This window comes from Seriola dumerili, unplaced genomic scaffold (genome assembly GCF_002260705.1).
Source record: "Seriola dumerili isolate Sdu_G_001 unplaced genomic scaffold, Sdu_1.0 BDQW01000260.1, whole genome shotgun sequence".
In the NCBI taxonomy this organism is placed as follows: domain Eukaryota; kingdom Metazoa; phylum Chordata; class Actinopteri; order Carangiformes; family Carangidae; genus Seriola; species Seriola dumerili.
This window is the reverse complement of record NW_019174515.1, coordinates 64,207-76,418: the sequence shown is the minus strand read 5'-3', so window position 1 is coordinate 76,418 and position 12,212 is coordinate 64,207. Positions and strand designations below refer to the sequence as shown.

Below are 12,212 nucleotides of genomic sequence, written 5' to 3'. Positions count from 1 at the left end.
AGTGTCTGGCTTACAGATAAAGCCCCTTCTTTAAATCAGTGACCGCAGACTGTAACAAGTATTACTGACTGATTTCCGGGCTTAGGGATCTAGACTGCTGTCTTAACTGGATCCTATAGGCATTTTTTTCATGTAATTGAGACTGTTATTCAATGTATACTTCTTGACTATTATTCACTTTAGAAATATACATGGATGTTGAATTTTATTATTTTCACTTTTCTTTCTTGGCCTTCTTGAAATTGAATCTATATTTATTATCCATTTATTTTTATTTATTATCCTCTTTATCTCTGTTATGGGGGGGGGATCTCAATAAAATATGAATGAAAAAAATTAATTCACTGTAAGTAGGGCTTTTATTTTCAAGCTTTTGATCGGATGTAGTATTTAGCCGTTTCTCGCTTGGCGTCGAGGATTCCCACGTTGGAGTCAACTCACAGCGTTGCCGGTTGCTAGGCAACAAGAGGCAAATCAGGCTGCGTTCACGGAATGGGAAAAATAGGACTTGTGGCGGAAGAAGCCCTCAGATCTTTTACTTAGTAAAACTGCAAAAGTATTAGAATAAAAATATACTGAAAGTACCAAAAGTAAATGTAGTCATTATGCTGGATAGTTAAAGTCATAATCATATATACCATTAATTAACTATAAAAGCGTGACTTTAATGAGGAATGAGGTAGTTTAATCTATAATAATAGATCATAATTTACTAGTTGATTGTACTTTGTTTTAATAATTAGAATTAGAATTGGCAAGTTGATAGATGAATGTAGTGGAGTAAAACATACAATATTTGCTTTGAAAATGTAGTTATCTTTAAAATATGTTTTTTTAATAACACCCTTGTAAAATGTCTCCAAGTTGTCTTTTTATTATCAGTTCTCTATTTTACTGTATTTATTTCTTTGTATTGTTCGTTTTCGTTTAGCTAGGCTTTGTCTATTTTATGTCTATGTAAATCAAATATGAGTAAAGATTTTAGTGAATAAGTGAATAATCATCAGAAGGGAGCAACTTCATGTCTGAATACTTTTCACACTTTAAAACACAATGTTTTAACACAAAGACTGTAAACTGTAACAGACCTTGAATTCAAGCATTGTATATATAACTTTTTTTGGTTTATTTCAATAAAGCACACAACTAATGTTGAAAATAACATTTTATTGATAATAAAAACAAGCAAGCGAAGGTTCAGGTGCCATTCTTAATTACCACATTCAAGTATAAAATCATCTTCAAAGTACACATGCATTTCCCTTAATATCCTTGAGATTGATTGCATCCTTTTCAGTCGCAATATGAAACAAAACTTGAGTAAACCCACCCCCTCATGTTTTATTTGGCAATAAATTACCTAGAATATGAACTGTAATGCATAAATTGACTCTTTAATCGAAAGGGAAAAAACTACAGCTTATGAGATGCAGCTCTGTGTTGCCCTTTCCCACCACAACATTACATAAAGCTGTCAGGAAAAGACGACATATCTAAAGGCCCATGTTTAGCGCTGCATTGGTTTGGAACCAATCAGTTTGAAATCATTTGAGGAGAATGGTTTCTCAATGGCCAACAATGCTGGTAGTTAAAAAGAAAAGGACAAGCTCTGTGACGCTGTAATGCTCATTGTAAAGAAACTGCGAGACAGAAAAGTGAAGGTCCATAGTTTGTTCTAAAGTAAATGTAAAAACTGAGTAAAGATCTTTGGTAACTTAATTCAGGAGGGTGCGTCATGTTGGAAGCATGGTAGCAAGGTATTAAGATAGGAGTGTGGCAGTTTTGTTTGACCATACGTACGCAGATAGTTCACCATGTTAAAAGGACACTCCACTGATTTTACAAATCAACATTCATTTACTAGTCATGTTCAACAGTTCATACATAAAGTCCTTAATGGCTCAAGGTCGTCTAAGTGTGGACTACAAATCCTTAAAGGTTCCCCGTGGAGTTTTTTTTTTTTTTGTAAACAAAAGTAATGTTTAGGTTCAGTGTTTCTGACCTGTGTACTTCCCTCATGAAAACATTTGAAAAGCTGATTTTGTAATGTTTTAAAATTGTGCACCGCTAACATCCATGTTTGCTTGCTTGCAGTCACCCACTACACTATCTTTGTTGGCACCTGTGTGCTCACATATACACTGTATGATACAACATAGAGTCTGTCTTACAAACATGGCTTGAAAACTCTTCAGGGTACCTTTAACAGAAAGCCCGTTTTGCAAACTTGTTGTGTGGAGTTTGAAAGACGAAGACATTTACCAGGCAGCAAGGGTTTAAGAAATGACACTACCTAGGTGCATTATTGGGAATTTTGGATCTTGACCTGTCTGCTGCTTCACTTTTGACCATTCTGTTACTGGAGTAACCCCTTTAATCCACCATAAAGAGGGTTAAGAGTTTAAAGAGGTGAGAAAAAGCAGCAAAGAAAAGAAAAGGACTCATTTTTTTTTCTTTCTTTGTTGCACAAACCAAACAGCCTCCATTAATTTCATCTGAACTAAATGAAGTCACCCACTTGTAATTATGAGAAGTTTCTTGGAGTCATGGGTTGCCCTCAAGACGATCTGGATCTTATTATAGCTAAACCGATTATGTAGCACTTGGTGTATGATGAGTGTATCAAAAGAAGAAGAACAGCATAGCTAAAGAGTGAGAGTGAAAATGGATTTCACACTCAAAAAAAAAAAAGATTCTTGATAATGTTTCCCTTTAAACTGCTCCACTTCCAGATGCTGTAATGTCCTTAAATCAAAGTCAGTCAATCTCAACGACTTGAGATTGCAGAATATCTGTTGTAAAAGTTTGAGGTTGTGATTACCTCGCGACTGCAGCTAAACATGTGGGACAGACTGTAGAGTAAAGCAGTGGATACACAACATGACTAAATCACAGTCTTTGACAGTTTCCTTTTGCACTTTAGAGGGAAGAACGCAGACGTATGGAGCCCAGGAGTGGCTTTTCTGTCAGTATTTCAAAGTTGATTTTGTGCACATGACATGCCCCTGTGAGTGCAGGAGAGGTCCCACAACAGAGCGGAAAGATCAGCCTGGCGTTATTCTATTTTAAATGTCTTCAAATCCCATGAAAAGAGAAAAACCAATAACGTGTCTCTCAGCTCTGAGCCCATTGGTTCCTACTGAAGACGTAAATCTTTAAAAACACCTCACAAAAACATAGTTTCATGTTTGTATTATGTGGGGCAGCAGGACAGTGTGTGTGGGACTCAGTGAAAATAAACTAGAGTGTGTGTGTTCATTGGTGATGAAGAAAAATGTCACCCAGTGCAACAGTGAGGCTCACTGATGTGTTTTAATAGTGTTTGAAAACAGTGGAGCTCTGTGGCTCAGAGGAATCAGCTATTTCACGCTCTGACGCTTGTTAATGGAACTCACTCACTGTTGATTTTGGTCTTTTCATGGGAGTTGTTGAGAAAAAGAAAAATATAGAATAGAAGAAAACACCACATTTATCCTTTAAAGGATAACTTACAGGATTTTTCTTCAACCTGGGGCTTATTTTCCTCACATTTTTGGGTGTAAAGGATTGTTAGGGACAAATATCTTTGCATTCAGTCTACTATTGACCAAGACAAACAGCTGTTGCAATGTAATAAAAATGGTGCAGCTGTTCACATCAAAATACGCCCACAAAAGTTCTTCTTTTGGTACTGACAGGTTCAGATTGTTGTCTGACAACATTATGGATTCCTTCAGAGATAGACTTTTGTGTTTAAAAGTAAGATCTTTTTTTAAACATGGAACAGCTGTTATATCGCTACGTTCAAAGCCACCAGGCTCCTTGATAAAAACATTTTACCTCGCAGAAGTTGCTGGTCTACCGCTGCCACAATTCGTTTGTTTGTGTTTTTTGTGTGGTACTTTAACTGAAGGGTCTGAATAGTTCCTCCACCACTGAAAGTCACACAATGGAGTCTGGTGTCTTTGAACGTAGGGACATAATGGTTGTTTAAAAAAAAAAAAAAGAGGAAAAAAAAGGATATTTTGCCAATAGTTACACTCAAAAACATAGAAAATAAGGCCCAGGTTCAAAAATGCCGGAGTTATCATGTAAGTCTACACATGCAGCCACAGCAGCTGCACCAACTGAAAACATTAAAACCTGCAGCTGATTCATGATATAGTCAGTGTTACTCCTCAGGAGCTCTCTGTACAGGCACTAGCCGTGGGCCCATTACTGTTACTTTATATCATAGCTGACAGGCCTTGAATCAAAAGTGCTTGATACTTGATTAAGAAATCTCTACTCATCATGCCATGTATATTTTCATATTTAGTTTAGATCGATTACCATATTGTGTGCACAACACGATGAAAGACAGGCCATGAATGAAACTAAATGAGGTATATCTGGTGTGCACACAATACCTCCCCATGCCTTTAGATTCAGTATAGAAAAATGTTGAGATCAAGATGAGTGTTTGGTTCTCCTGCAGCCACTGCCAGGCTCCGTACAGACCGGGTGGCTCCATATAAACTAAACATACCACAGTGTCAGTCTCTGTTAGCAGAGGATACCTTCATCATCCCTGGCTGATTTTTCCAGCTGTGGAGAGCGAAACATCTCCAGCTGTGCCCTCCACATCCTCACCGGAACCAGATCAGATGCTGTCGTAGTCCGATTCCCGCCTGCTGGACTCCGCCATCCACTCGGCCACGAAGAACATCATCGAGCCCAGAAAACCGGCCAGCACCAGGATGAGCAGCTGCCAGTGCAGCAGCAGGTAGTTACTGTAGAAGAAGGCCAAAGCGGCCATGATGGACTGCAGAGGAAATAATAACAATACGTTACAATGATTTAGTGAAACTGAATGAATGAAATTTAAAGTGAAACTCAAACACTGCTCATGGGAAACTTAGTCCTCTGAAGCTACCAAATAAAACATACAATCCAAATATATATATTACTTATATTTGTTTTATATTCACTGTTTTAACTGAACTGATGTTACTGTCACTGTGCTGGATTGTCACCTGGATGAACTTGAACACGGCGAAGGCGGGAGCGCTGTTGTCACGGAACATGAAGCCAATGATGCTGAGAAGCTGAGTGTTGAAGCAGCTGTCGCCCAGACCGAGCAGGAAGCTGCAGAGCAATGCCACGCTGACACTGGGCCACAACACACAAACACTCAAGTTAACAAGAGGCACTTGGACTGCCTGATGGACCACCATGATCTCCATGTCAAAAGAACAACTGGGTCTAAACATAGTCTGAATAAACAAATTCAGGAGTGTTTCATAAAGGATGCTCAGAAAAAATGGTCATATTGTGAAAAACCCCTGAATGAACCGAACAAAACGAAGCACAGATCACACCAGTTCACAATAAACACAGTGGTCATGGTCGCAGCAGCACATATGAAACATATGAAGAATAAAATACTACAGCAAAAATAAACAAAACCACTGTATTCCCAATCAGCAGCAAGCTCAGACCTCCTGTGATGTGACCATGTCATTGTGGTTTCAAGTCCAGTGTGAATTTTCTTTTACCTTAAGTGCTGGAAATTAATGAACAAGATGACGGGATTCAACACATCAGCTCTGAAGAATACCTTCAGACTGGCATCTGTGTCTTCCTGTATTTTCAATAGCCGGATGTCTGTGTGTCTATTTCTTAAATTTGACTTTATCAGGCTACAGTCATTAGTAAAAAATGTTTATTAACTTCATTTTAATTGCAGTGCAATCTCACATTAACTGACTGTAATAATGTGCTGAAGTACAGAGTGAGTGCAGTGTGACAACTGAGTCATGTTCACCATGCAGCAGTAAAGAGGAACTGTGGATTAAACTGTGTTTTAGCCTGACAGATTGACTGGCCAGAGCCTCTGATAGTAAGTAATCACTAACATTTCTTGTCAGGAAGTCAATCAAAACCACAAAGAGACACAAAGTGACAACAAGGAGACACAAAATGAAAATAGAGAGATGCAAATTGAAAGAGACACAAAACCAACAAGAGACAAAAGAAAACCACCACAAAGAGATGCAAAGCAACAACAACGAGACACAAAACAACCAAAAAGAGACACAAAATGACCAAAGACACATCTCTTTGAATGTGTGGCTCTTGGTCAGAAGCCTCTGTTACTGGTTTCTAGGAGGCGCTCTTTGTACCTGGGGCTGATGTAGGCCTGCAGATCTGTTCCTGCCTCCGGGGCCAGAGGAGCATCGCTTGCAATGTTCAGGAAAATCAGGTAAAAGGCAACAAAGTGAGTGATGAGCCCCAGCAGCACCACTGGGTTCCTACCAAACCGGTTGCACTTGTTCAGCATCCCAAACACGCCCCCTCCTGGACAGACAGAGCAGACAGAGGAAGGAAAACTAAACAACTCGTAGCCTCGTGACACTCGTCAAGCCATTTCCTTGTTCTCTCTGCAGTGCTGTCATGTGACAAACTGCATCATACATGAAAGTAAGGAGAAGACACAGCTCGGAGGACTCACCTAAGATCTCGCCTATGCCGATGCAGATCCCAGAGATACCGATCAAACTCTTTGCATCTTGGCCAAACCGGGTCATCGATCCAATACACGTCCCGTACACCCCGCTGTAGAAGGTGAGCTCCAAGCCTGACGGAGCACACAGAGCAACATGCATGACTTCGAACTCATCAACATCGCACACTTCAACACATCAGATCCTCATTTTTACCCACCTGTGTATCCTATGGAGATGCTCAGCAGCATCATCTCTTTGGTGACAAATATTTTGCACGCTTGGACTGCAAACAAGAAAGTGGGCGTTAGCACATGAGAAAGTTCTGTTACACTGAGGATTAAAACCCAATGGAGTGGAGGTTTATTCCAGTGAACTCACCAAAAGCATTCAGAGCCTGTGAGCAGAGGCCTGAGTGAGATGAGCTGCAAGGAGGAAAATGTCGTCAGTAAAAAAAACAAAACAAAAAAAACACAGACAGCAGCTGAAAAATGAGATGCCCGCAGTCGATAATACAGATACTGATATAACTGGAACTTTCTGTCTCAAAGGACTCTGTCCCTCCGCATTTCACACACTCATTTTCTCTCTGACATTTTCACCTTTTGACTCATCCCTTAACTGGACTTGGTTGCTGTGGCAACTGTTTCACAGCAGTTTCAAAGAGAAATGTAGGAAAGACGACAAAGGATAACATTTACAGTTAAAGGTCACTTGTCTCGTCCTGCACTGTAATATTGTTCCTGGTCCGAGAGGGATGAGCAGGGACTCCCATCTGTCTTTAAAAAAAATATATTTTCCAGAACATTTCAAGGCTACTTTCCACAATTTATGTGTTTTTTGTTTTTTTTGGCGGCAATCTTATTGTAAAAATGTCAAGAAGTTCATGGAGGCTGCTGCCAGAAGTTTTGTGTCCCCTAACAACAGATATCAATAACCAAGGGCCAGTTCTGGGGCCCCTTGTGCAGCTCTGGGCCTCCTGAATTTCTTGAGGCAATTAGTAGAGGCAGGTCTTTATTTCAAATTCCCTCTGTTTGATATGTAGAATTGGTGAGACCCGTGTTTTAGTACGATGCCTCGTTTTGGAACCCCTTATTCCTGAACAGGCCAGTTCGAGTTTACCTCGTTCCTCATCAGTGACAAAAAAAAACATTTTTGTTGTAAATTAAAAACAATTCAAGAATAACTAATCGTTTTCTCCAGGACATTTTGGTCAGTTTGGTAACTTTCCAGGACTTTTTCATGATGCAGAAGCAATATACAGTGACAGACGGTTTCAGTGCTCTTATTGTGTAATATTGTCTTACTGTATTGTATGGTATTATGCTCATTGCATATAACTCATATTATGATATGATAGTGTGCTCTTTTTTATACTATTAAAGTTTTATCTTGTGTGTGTGCTCAGGGACAACAGATGAAAGTCAGACTTGTGGCTAACTCAGGCATATTTTCAGAGATTTAATTAATGTGCATCGTCCCAGTCAAATAAATGAACAAACTGAAGTAAACTCACCTAGCTGTGGAGCTCTCTGTGGATTCGGCCTGCAGCAGGGACTCTGACGCCTCGGCGGGAGAGGATTCAGGGTCAGGCTTCCGGATCAAAAAGAAGAGGAAGCAGCCAACCAGACTGATCACCGTGAGAGAGATGAACACCGTCTGACGGTCTTTGTCTGAGACAAACAACATGAGTCACACTCTTAAAATTACAACTTCCTACCAGAAGTCAGCATGGGAATTACTAACCTATGAATAGGAATGAATACACACTGTGCAGATGAGGCAGAGATTTTATAAAATACAGCTTTCTTCCTACCTGTTATGTGGACATGTCCGTGCCAGGCACAGTATATGTAGAGATTTCCAAAGAACAAGCTGCAGAGAGATGAAGGGTTAGGCTTATGATGAAGAAGGCATTCAAAGCTCAAGATGTACAGATAAAAATATGGATAGATTACTGAAATGGCCTACCAGGCACAGGTCCAGGGGCCCCGAAGGGTCAGGGGCCCATGGATCAGAGCCTCTGTGTGTAGTGAGTGTTAACATTTCTTGTTGGAAAGTCAATCAACAACTACAAAGAGATGCAAAACTAGACAAACTGACTACAAACAAGGCTGTCACTCTTATGAAGGATGGTGGCAGGGGCCTGGTACATGTCTGTGTCCAGGGGCCGTTTGTCTCACAATCCATCCATGGATACAATACAAATCTCTCAGTTATGGACAAGGATATTTGTGACTTTTGAAAATACAATTAATTAGAATTAGTGAGAAAACTATTCTGTGGGAACCATGATTTGATGAAAATGAGTCATTAGTTAAGTCAGTGATTTGTATAGAGAAAAAGTTTTTAATACTTTCAAGTGCTTGGTGATCAGTAAATACTGAACTGAAGTTTATGCTGCATGTTGGTTGAATTTCATTCTGACCTGTAGTTTTCAGCTGCAGTGGAAAGTTTCACTCTGATGATGATCAACAAATAAAACTCGCTCTGTGTTATAAAATGTCACCGATGTTTCTACCTCATGTCACAGACCAGAGCTGTGACATAATGTGACTCAGTGGAACATTTTCTATCTGATCAAGTCTTAAAAGAGTTTGTTTTGTCTTTCTATGAAACTCTGATGGATACTGACGTCTGTGTATGAACTATTTTCACTTATGTACAAGATAATTTTCTAATTTTTCATCAAAAACAAATGTAAATGGGTTTTTAATTACTGAGGCAAGTAACATGTTCTCCTTTTCCCTTATATTTAGTATCAAACTGTGAAGGACTTTCTTGGAAATTTCCTTGCAATTTACAGCGAAATAGCAGCTTATTTTTTGGAAATTATGAGGAAAGGGGCCATAAAATAAACTGTTACCCTACTTTTTCTGTGATATATTGGCATGTCTCATTTCTACCTCTGTGTTCCCAGACTTTTTCTTTTTGTCTGTTACTTGTTCTTCAGTGATTTACTGCACAATTTTGTCCTAAGTTTCCTTATGTTTTCCACATATTTGAAAAGTTCATAAAAAACTTGAATAGCCACAGTTCTCCTGTTTACCTGAATTGCAGCAGCGCCCAGAATATGCCACTGTTTCTTCCGATGGTGGCGTCATTGGAGTTGATGGTGAGCACATTACCCTGAGCCGTCCAGAGCACTAGAGTACAAAAAGGAAAAATAAATACACATACACACAAAAGGGAACTATTTAAAAAAAAAAAAAAGAAGTTGTTGGATTAAGTCTAATTACCCGCTGCTCCAATTCCAACCAACACAGACGCTGTGTAGAAGCTCCATGTGTACGGGTAAATGAACATGGCGATGTAGCCGCTGCAAAAACAATATGAAGACACGTTAGAAGCCTGATTCAGCATGAAAAGGTGGGAGCGAGAAAAGTGTTAGTCAGTGTGAGTTTACCTGTACAAAAGCCCACTAAAGAACATTGATAGCTGTGGTCCAATGACAGCCACCACTGAAGGAGCGATCAGGTTGGATGCAGAGAAAACTCCATAGATGATGGCCATACTGAGTGAGAGATGACAGGACAGTTAACGGGCAGTTTGAGGAAAGAGAGTCAGATTGAAAACCAGATTGATTTTAGATCGAAAACAATCTAAAAATACAAACATGGCCATGTTACAAAGAGTTGAAATACACAAGAATTAATGTCAACTGGTCAATGACATCCTACATCACAAAGCCCAGTGCTGGAACCTAACTAGTACTGTACTTTACTAGTGTTTTTTTGTCAAATGCCAGCAAGTGGCCGATTAATCTTTTTTTTTTTTTTTTTTTTTTTTTTTTTTAAGATTGTAAGAAATTTAATCTGCAACTGTTGAGGCTGCTGCCCCTGCGACCCGGATCCAGATAAGCGGGAGATGACGAGACGAGAGACGAGAGTAAAACTACCAAAAATTTAATGGTTCCAGCTTCTCAAATATCAGGATTTGTTGTTTGTTTTTTGAGTTACTTTAATTGTAGTAGGATGTTTCATGAACTCCTGACTTAGTGCTGCTCACTGAACTCAGAGTAAACTTTGTTCCTTAAAATGGTTTACCTAAAATTTGATTATTCTGCAGGGATTAGTGAGTGAGACAGATTTGATTATAGAATGTGCCACCAGGTCTGTATCAATGCTGGTAAAGTCTTCAAGTCTATGAAACCATAGCCTAACATCTGTAAAAAAAAATATTGTTTGCTGCAGCATCAGTGAAATATGATGTAACACAGTAAGTGTAAATGGCTGTATGGATACCAGTAGTTTACCTCGTATACCCGCTTCCATGGAACTCAGTGCTATTGAAGCTCTTGATAACCGTTTGCTGTAAAGACAGAGAGAGATGACTGCCAGAGAGTGACATGTGATCTGTCAGTAATGTAATGTGGATCAATAAATCCAACCTACCTCTATATTTCCACATGTTTGAAAAGCTGTGAACATGAACATAAAGCCGAATCCTAGGATAACAATGTTTAAAAGCCTCTTCCCCTCTGGATTCATTTTGGAAGCTATGAGCAAGTTCCTAGAGGAAGTGAAAACAGAAAATCTACAGGAGTGAACAGCACATCTGTGAATAGAAGGAGAAGAAAAAAAAAATACAAATCAGGAAAGTGCGTAATATTCAAGAAACTTAAATGCTCTCACTGTAATAATCCTTGGTGAAATACATTCTCTCTTTCAACCAAACTCCATTCAAAAATCTGTTGTTTTATAAGACACACACATTAGAAGACGAGTCATAGATACTTCCTGACAATTTATGATTTGAACGTACACAGTTATAATTTCGGCATATAACAGTTCACAGAGCAATAACGTTATTTCGCTAAAATAACAACTTTTAGAATTGGGTTTCACCGCTTGCCGGCACCCATCTCAAATCGTGTTTTGTTGAACGACCAGTCTGGAAATGACAGTCAAATTCAAGCTTAAAGTTATACTGCCGTAAAAGATGTGTTGTTTGGTTAATGTATTGTATGCCGAATAATGAAGTGGATAGTTTTCATTACCATAAGACACAAAAGAATTTTCTAACAGATGTTATGTCTAACTATAAGAAGAGGAGCATTTAGTTGACAGGTTTTCTAAAGGGCTGTTGTCTTTGTGTTCAATTCTTAAAATGAAGAGGAAAGAATCGAGACAATAGCTGTTTCCAAGAGACAGGGGGGCTTTTTGTGTGTGTAATGTCAATCTTAAGAAAACAACTAAGAAACAACTTACCAACAGTGCTGAAGCCGCGTAGCTAACCCTGGCTGCTCCTCTTTGTGTGGACTCAGTGTGTTTTTAGTAGCATAGTTAGCTGTTTGTGGACCGTCCGATATCTTCACTCATCCGTTTTCTCCGTGTAGCCCCCAAACTAACTTTAATAGGATGGTTTCCGTCGTATGGAAACAATTCTCTTGTGTACTTGCACAGCACCGGTAAACGGGACCGAAGCTAAACGGGTTTGTCATGTGAATGAATCAGCTGACTAACCTTAGCTGTGCCTTTAGCACCACGACGCAGATTTACAAACGCTCAGTGCAGCGAAACTTCACCAACAGCGAATCTGCTTAGACCAATCCAATCCAATTTTGTTTTGTTTGTTTGTGGAAAATGTTTTCCACTTCACAGCGGGTGTTTAGTAATTGTACATCATATCCATTTTTTTTTTAAAATAACCTCATATGAAGAATAAACAGTTTCTTGTTTAAAAAACACAAATGTTCATCTGTTCAGGAAACGCTACAGCTAGCCAGCTAGCTAACTAGCACAACAA

General features: G+C 39.2%; 1 protein-coding gene across 1 annotated transcript; it reads right to left on the bottom strand.

Annotated features, from left to right (window-relative positions):
* Nucleotides 1-3,282: 3,282 nt before the first annotated feature.
* Nucleotides 3,283-12,178, bottom strand: mfsd11 (major facilitator superfamily domain containing 11). Its single transcript, XM_022756917.1, has 14 exons — nt 11,675-12,178; nt 10,859-11,021; nt 10,720-10,775; nt 9,871-9,978; nt 9,704-9,783; nt 9,514-9,610; nt 8,281-8,339; nt 7,981-8,137; nt 6,846-6,889; nt 6,685-6,750; nt 6,473-6,598; nt 6,144-6,318; nt 4,995-5,130; nt 3,283-4,783 (listed from the first exon to the last, which is right to left on the bottom strand). The coding sequence occupies exons 2-14, from the start codon at nt 10,952-10,954 to the stop codon at nt 4,622-4,624; spliced, it is 1,362 nt and encodes a 453-aa protein (XP_022612638.1). The 5' UTR covers nt 10,955-11,021; nt 11,675-12,178; the 3' UTR covers nt 3,283-4,621.
* Between the last annotated feature and the right edge of the window lie 34 nt (nt 12,179-12,212).

Coding starts and splice junctions, on each gene's coding strand:
- mfsd11 (XM_022756917.1), bottom strand. CDS start 10,954: ATGAATCCAGAGGGGAAGAGGCTTTTAAACATTGTTATCCTAGGATTC. Junction 9,611..9,703: donor GGTTGGAATTGGAGCAGCGG/GTAATTAGACTT, acceptor TTTGTACTCTAG/TGCTCTGGACGGCTCAGGGT. Junction 6,751..6,845: donor ACAGGCTCTGAATGCTTTTG/GTGAGTTCACTG, acceptor TCTTGTTTGCAG/TCCAAGCGTGCAAAATATTT.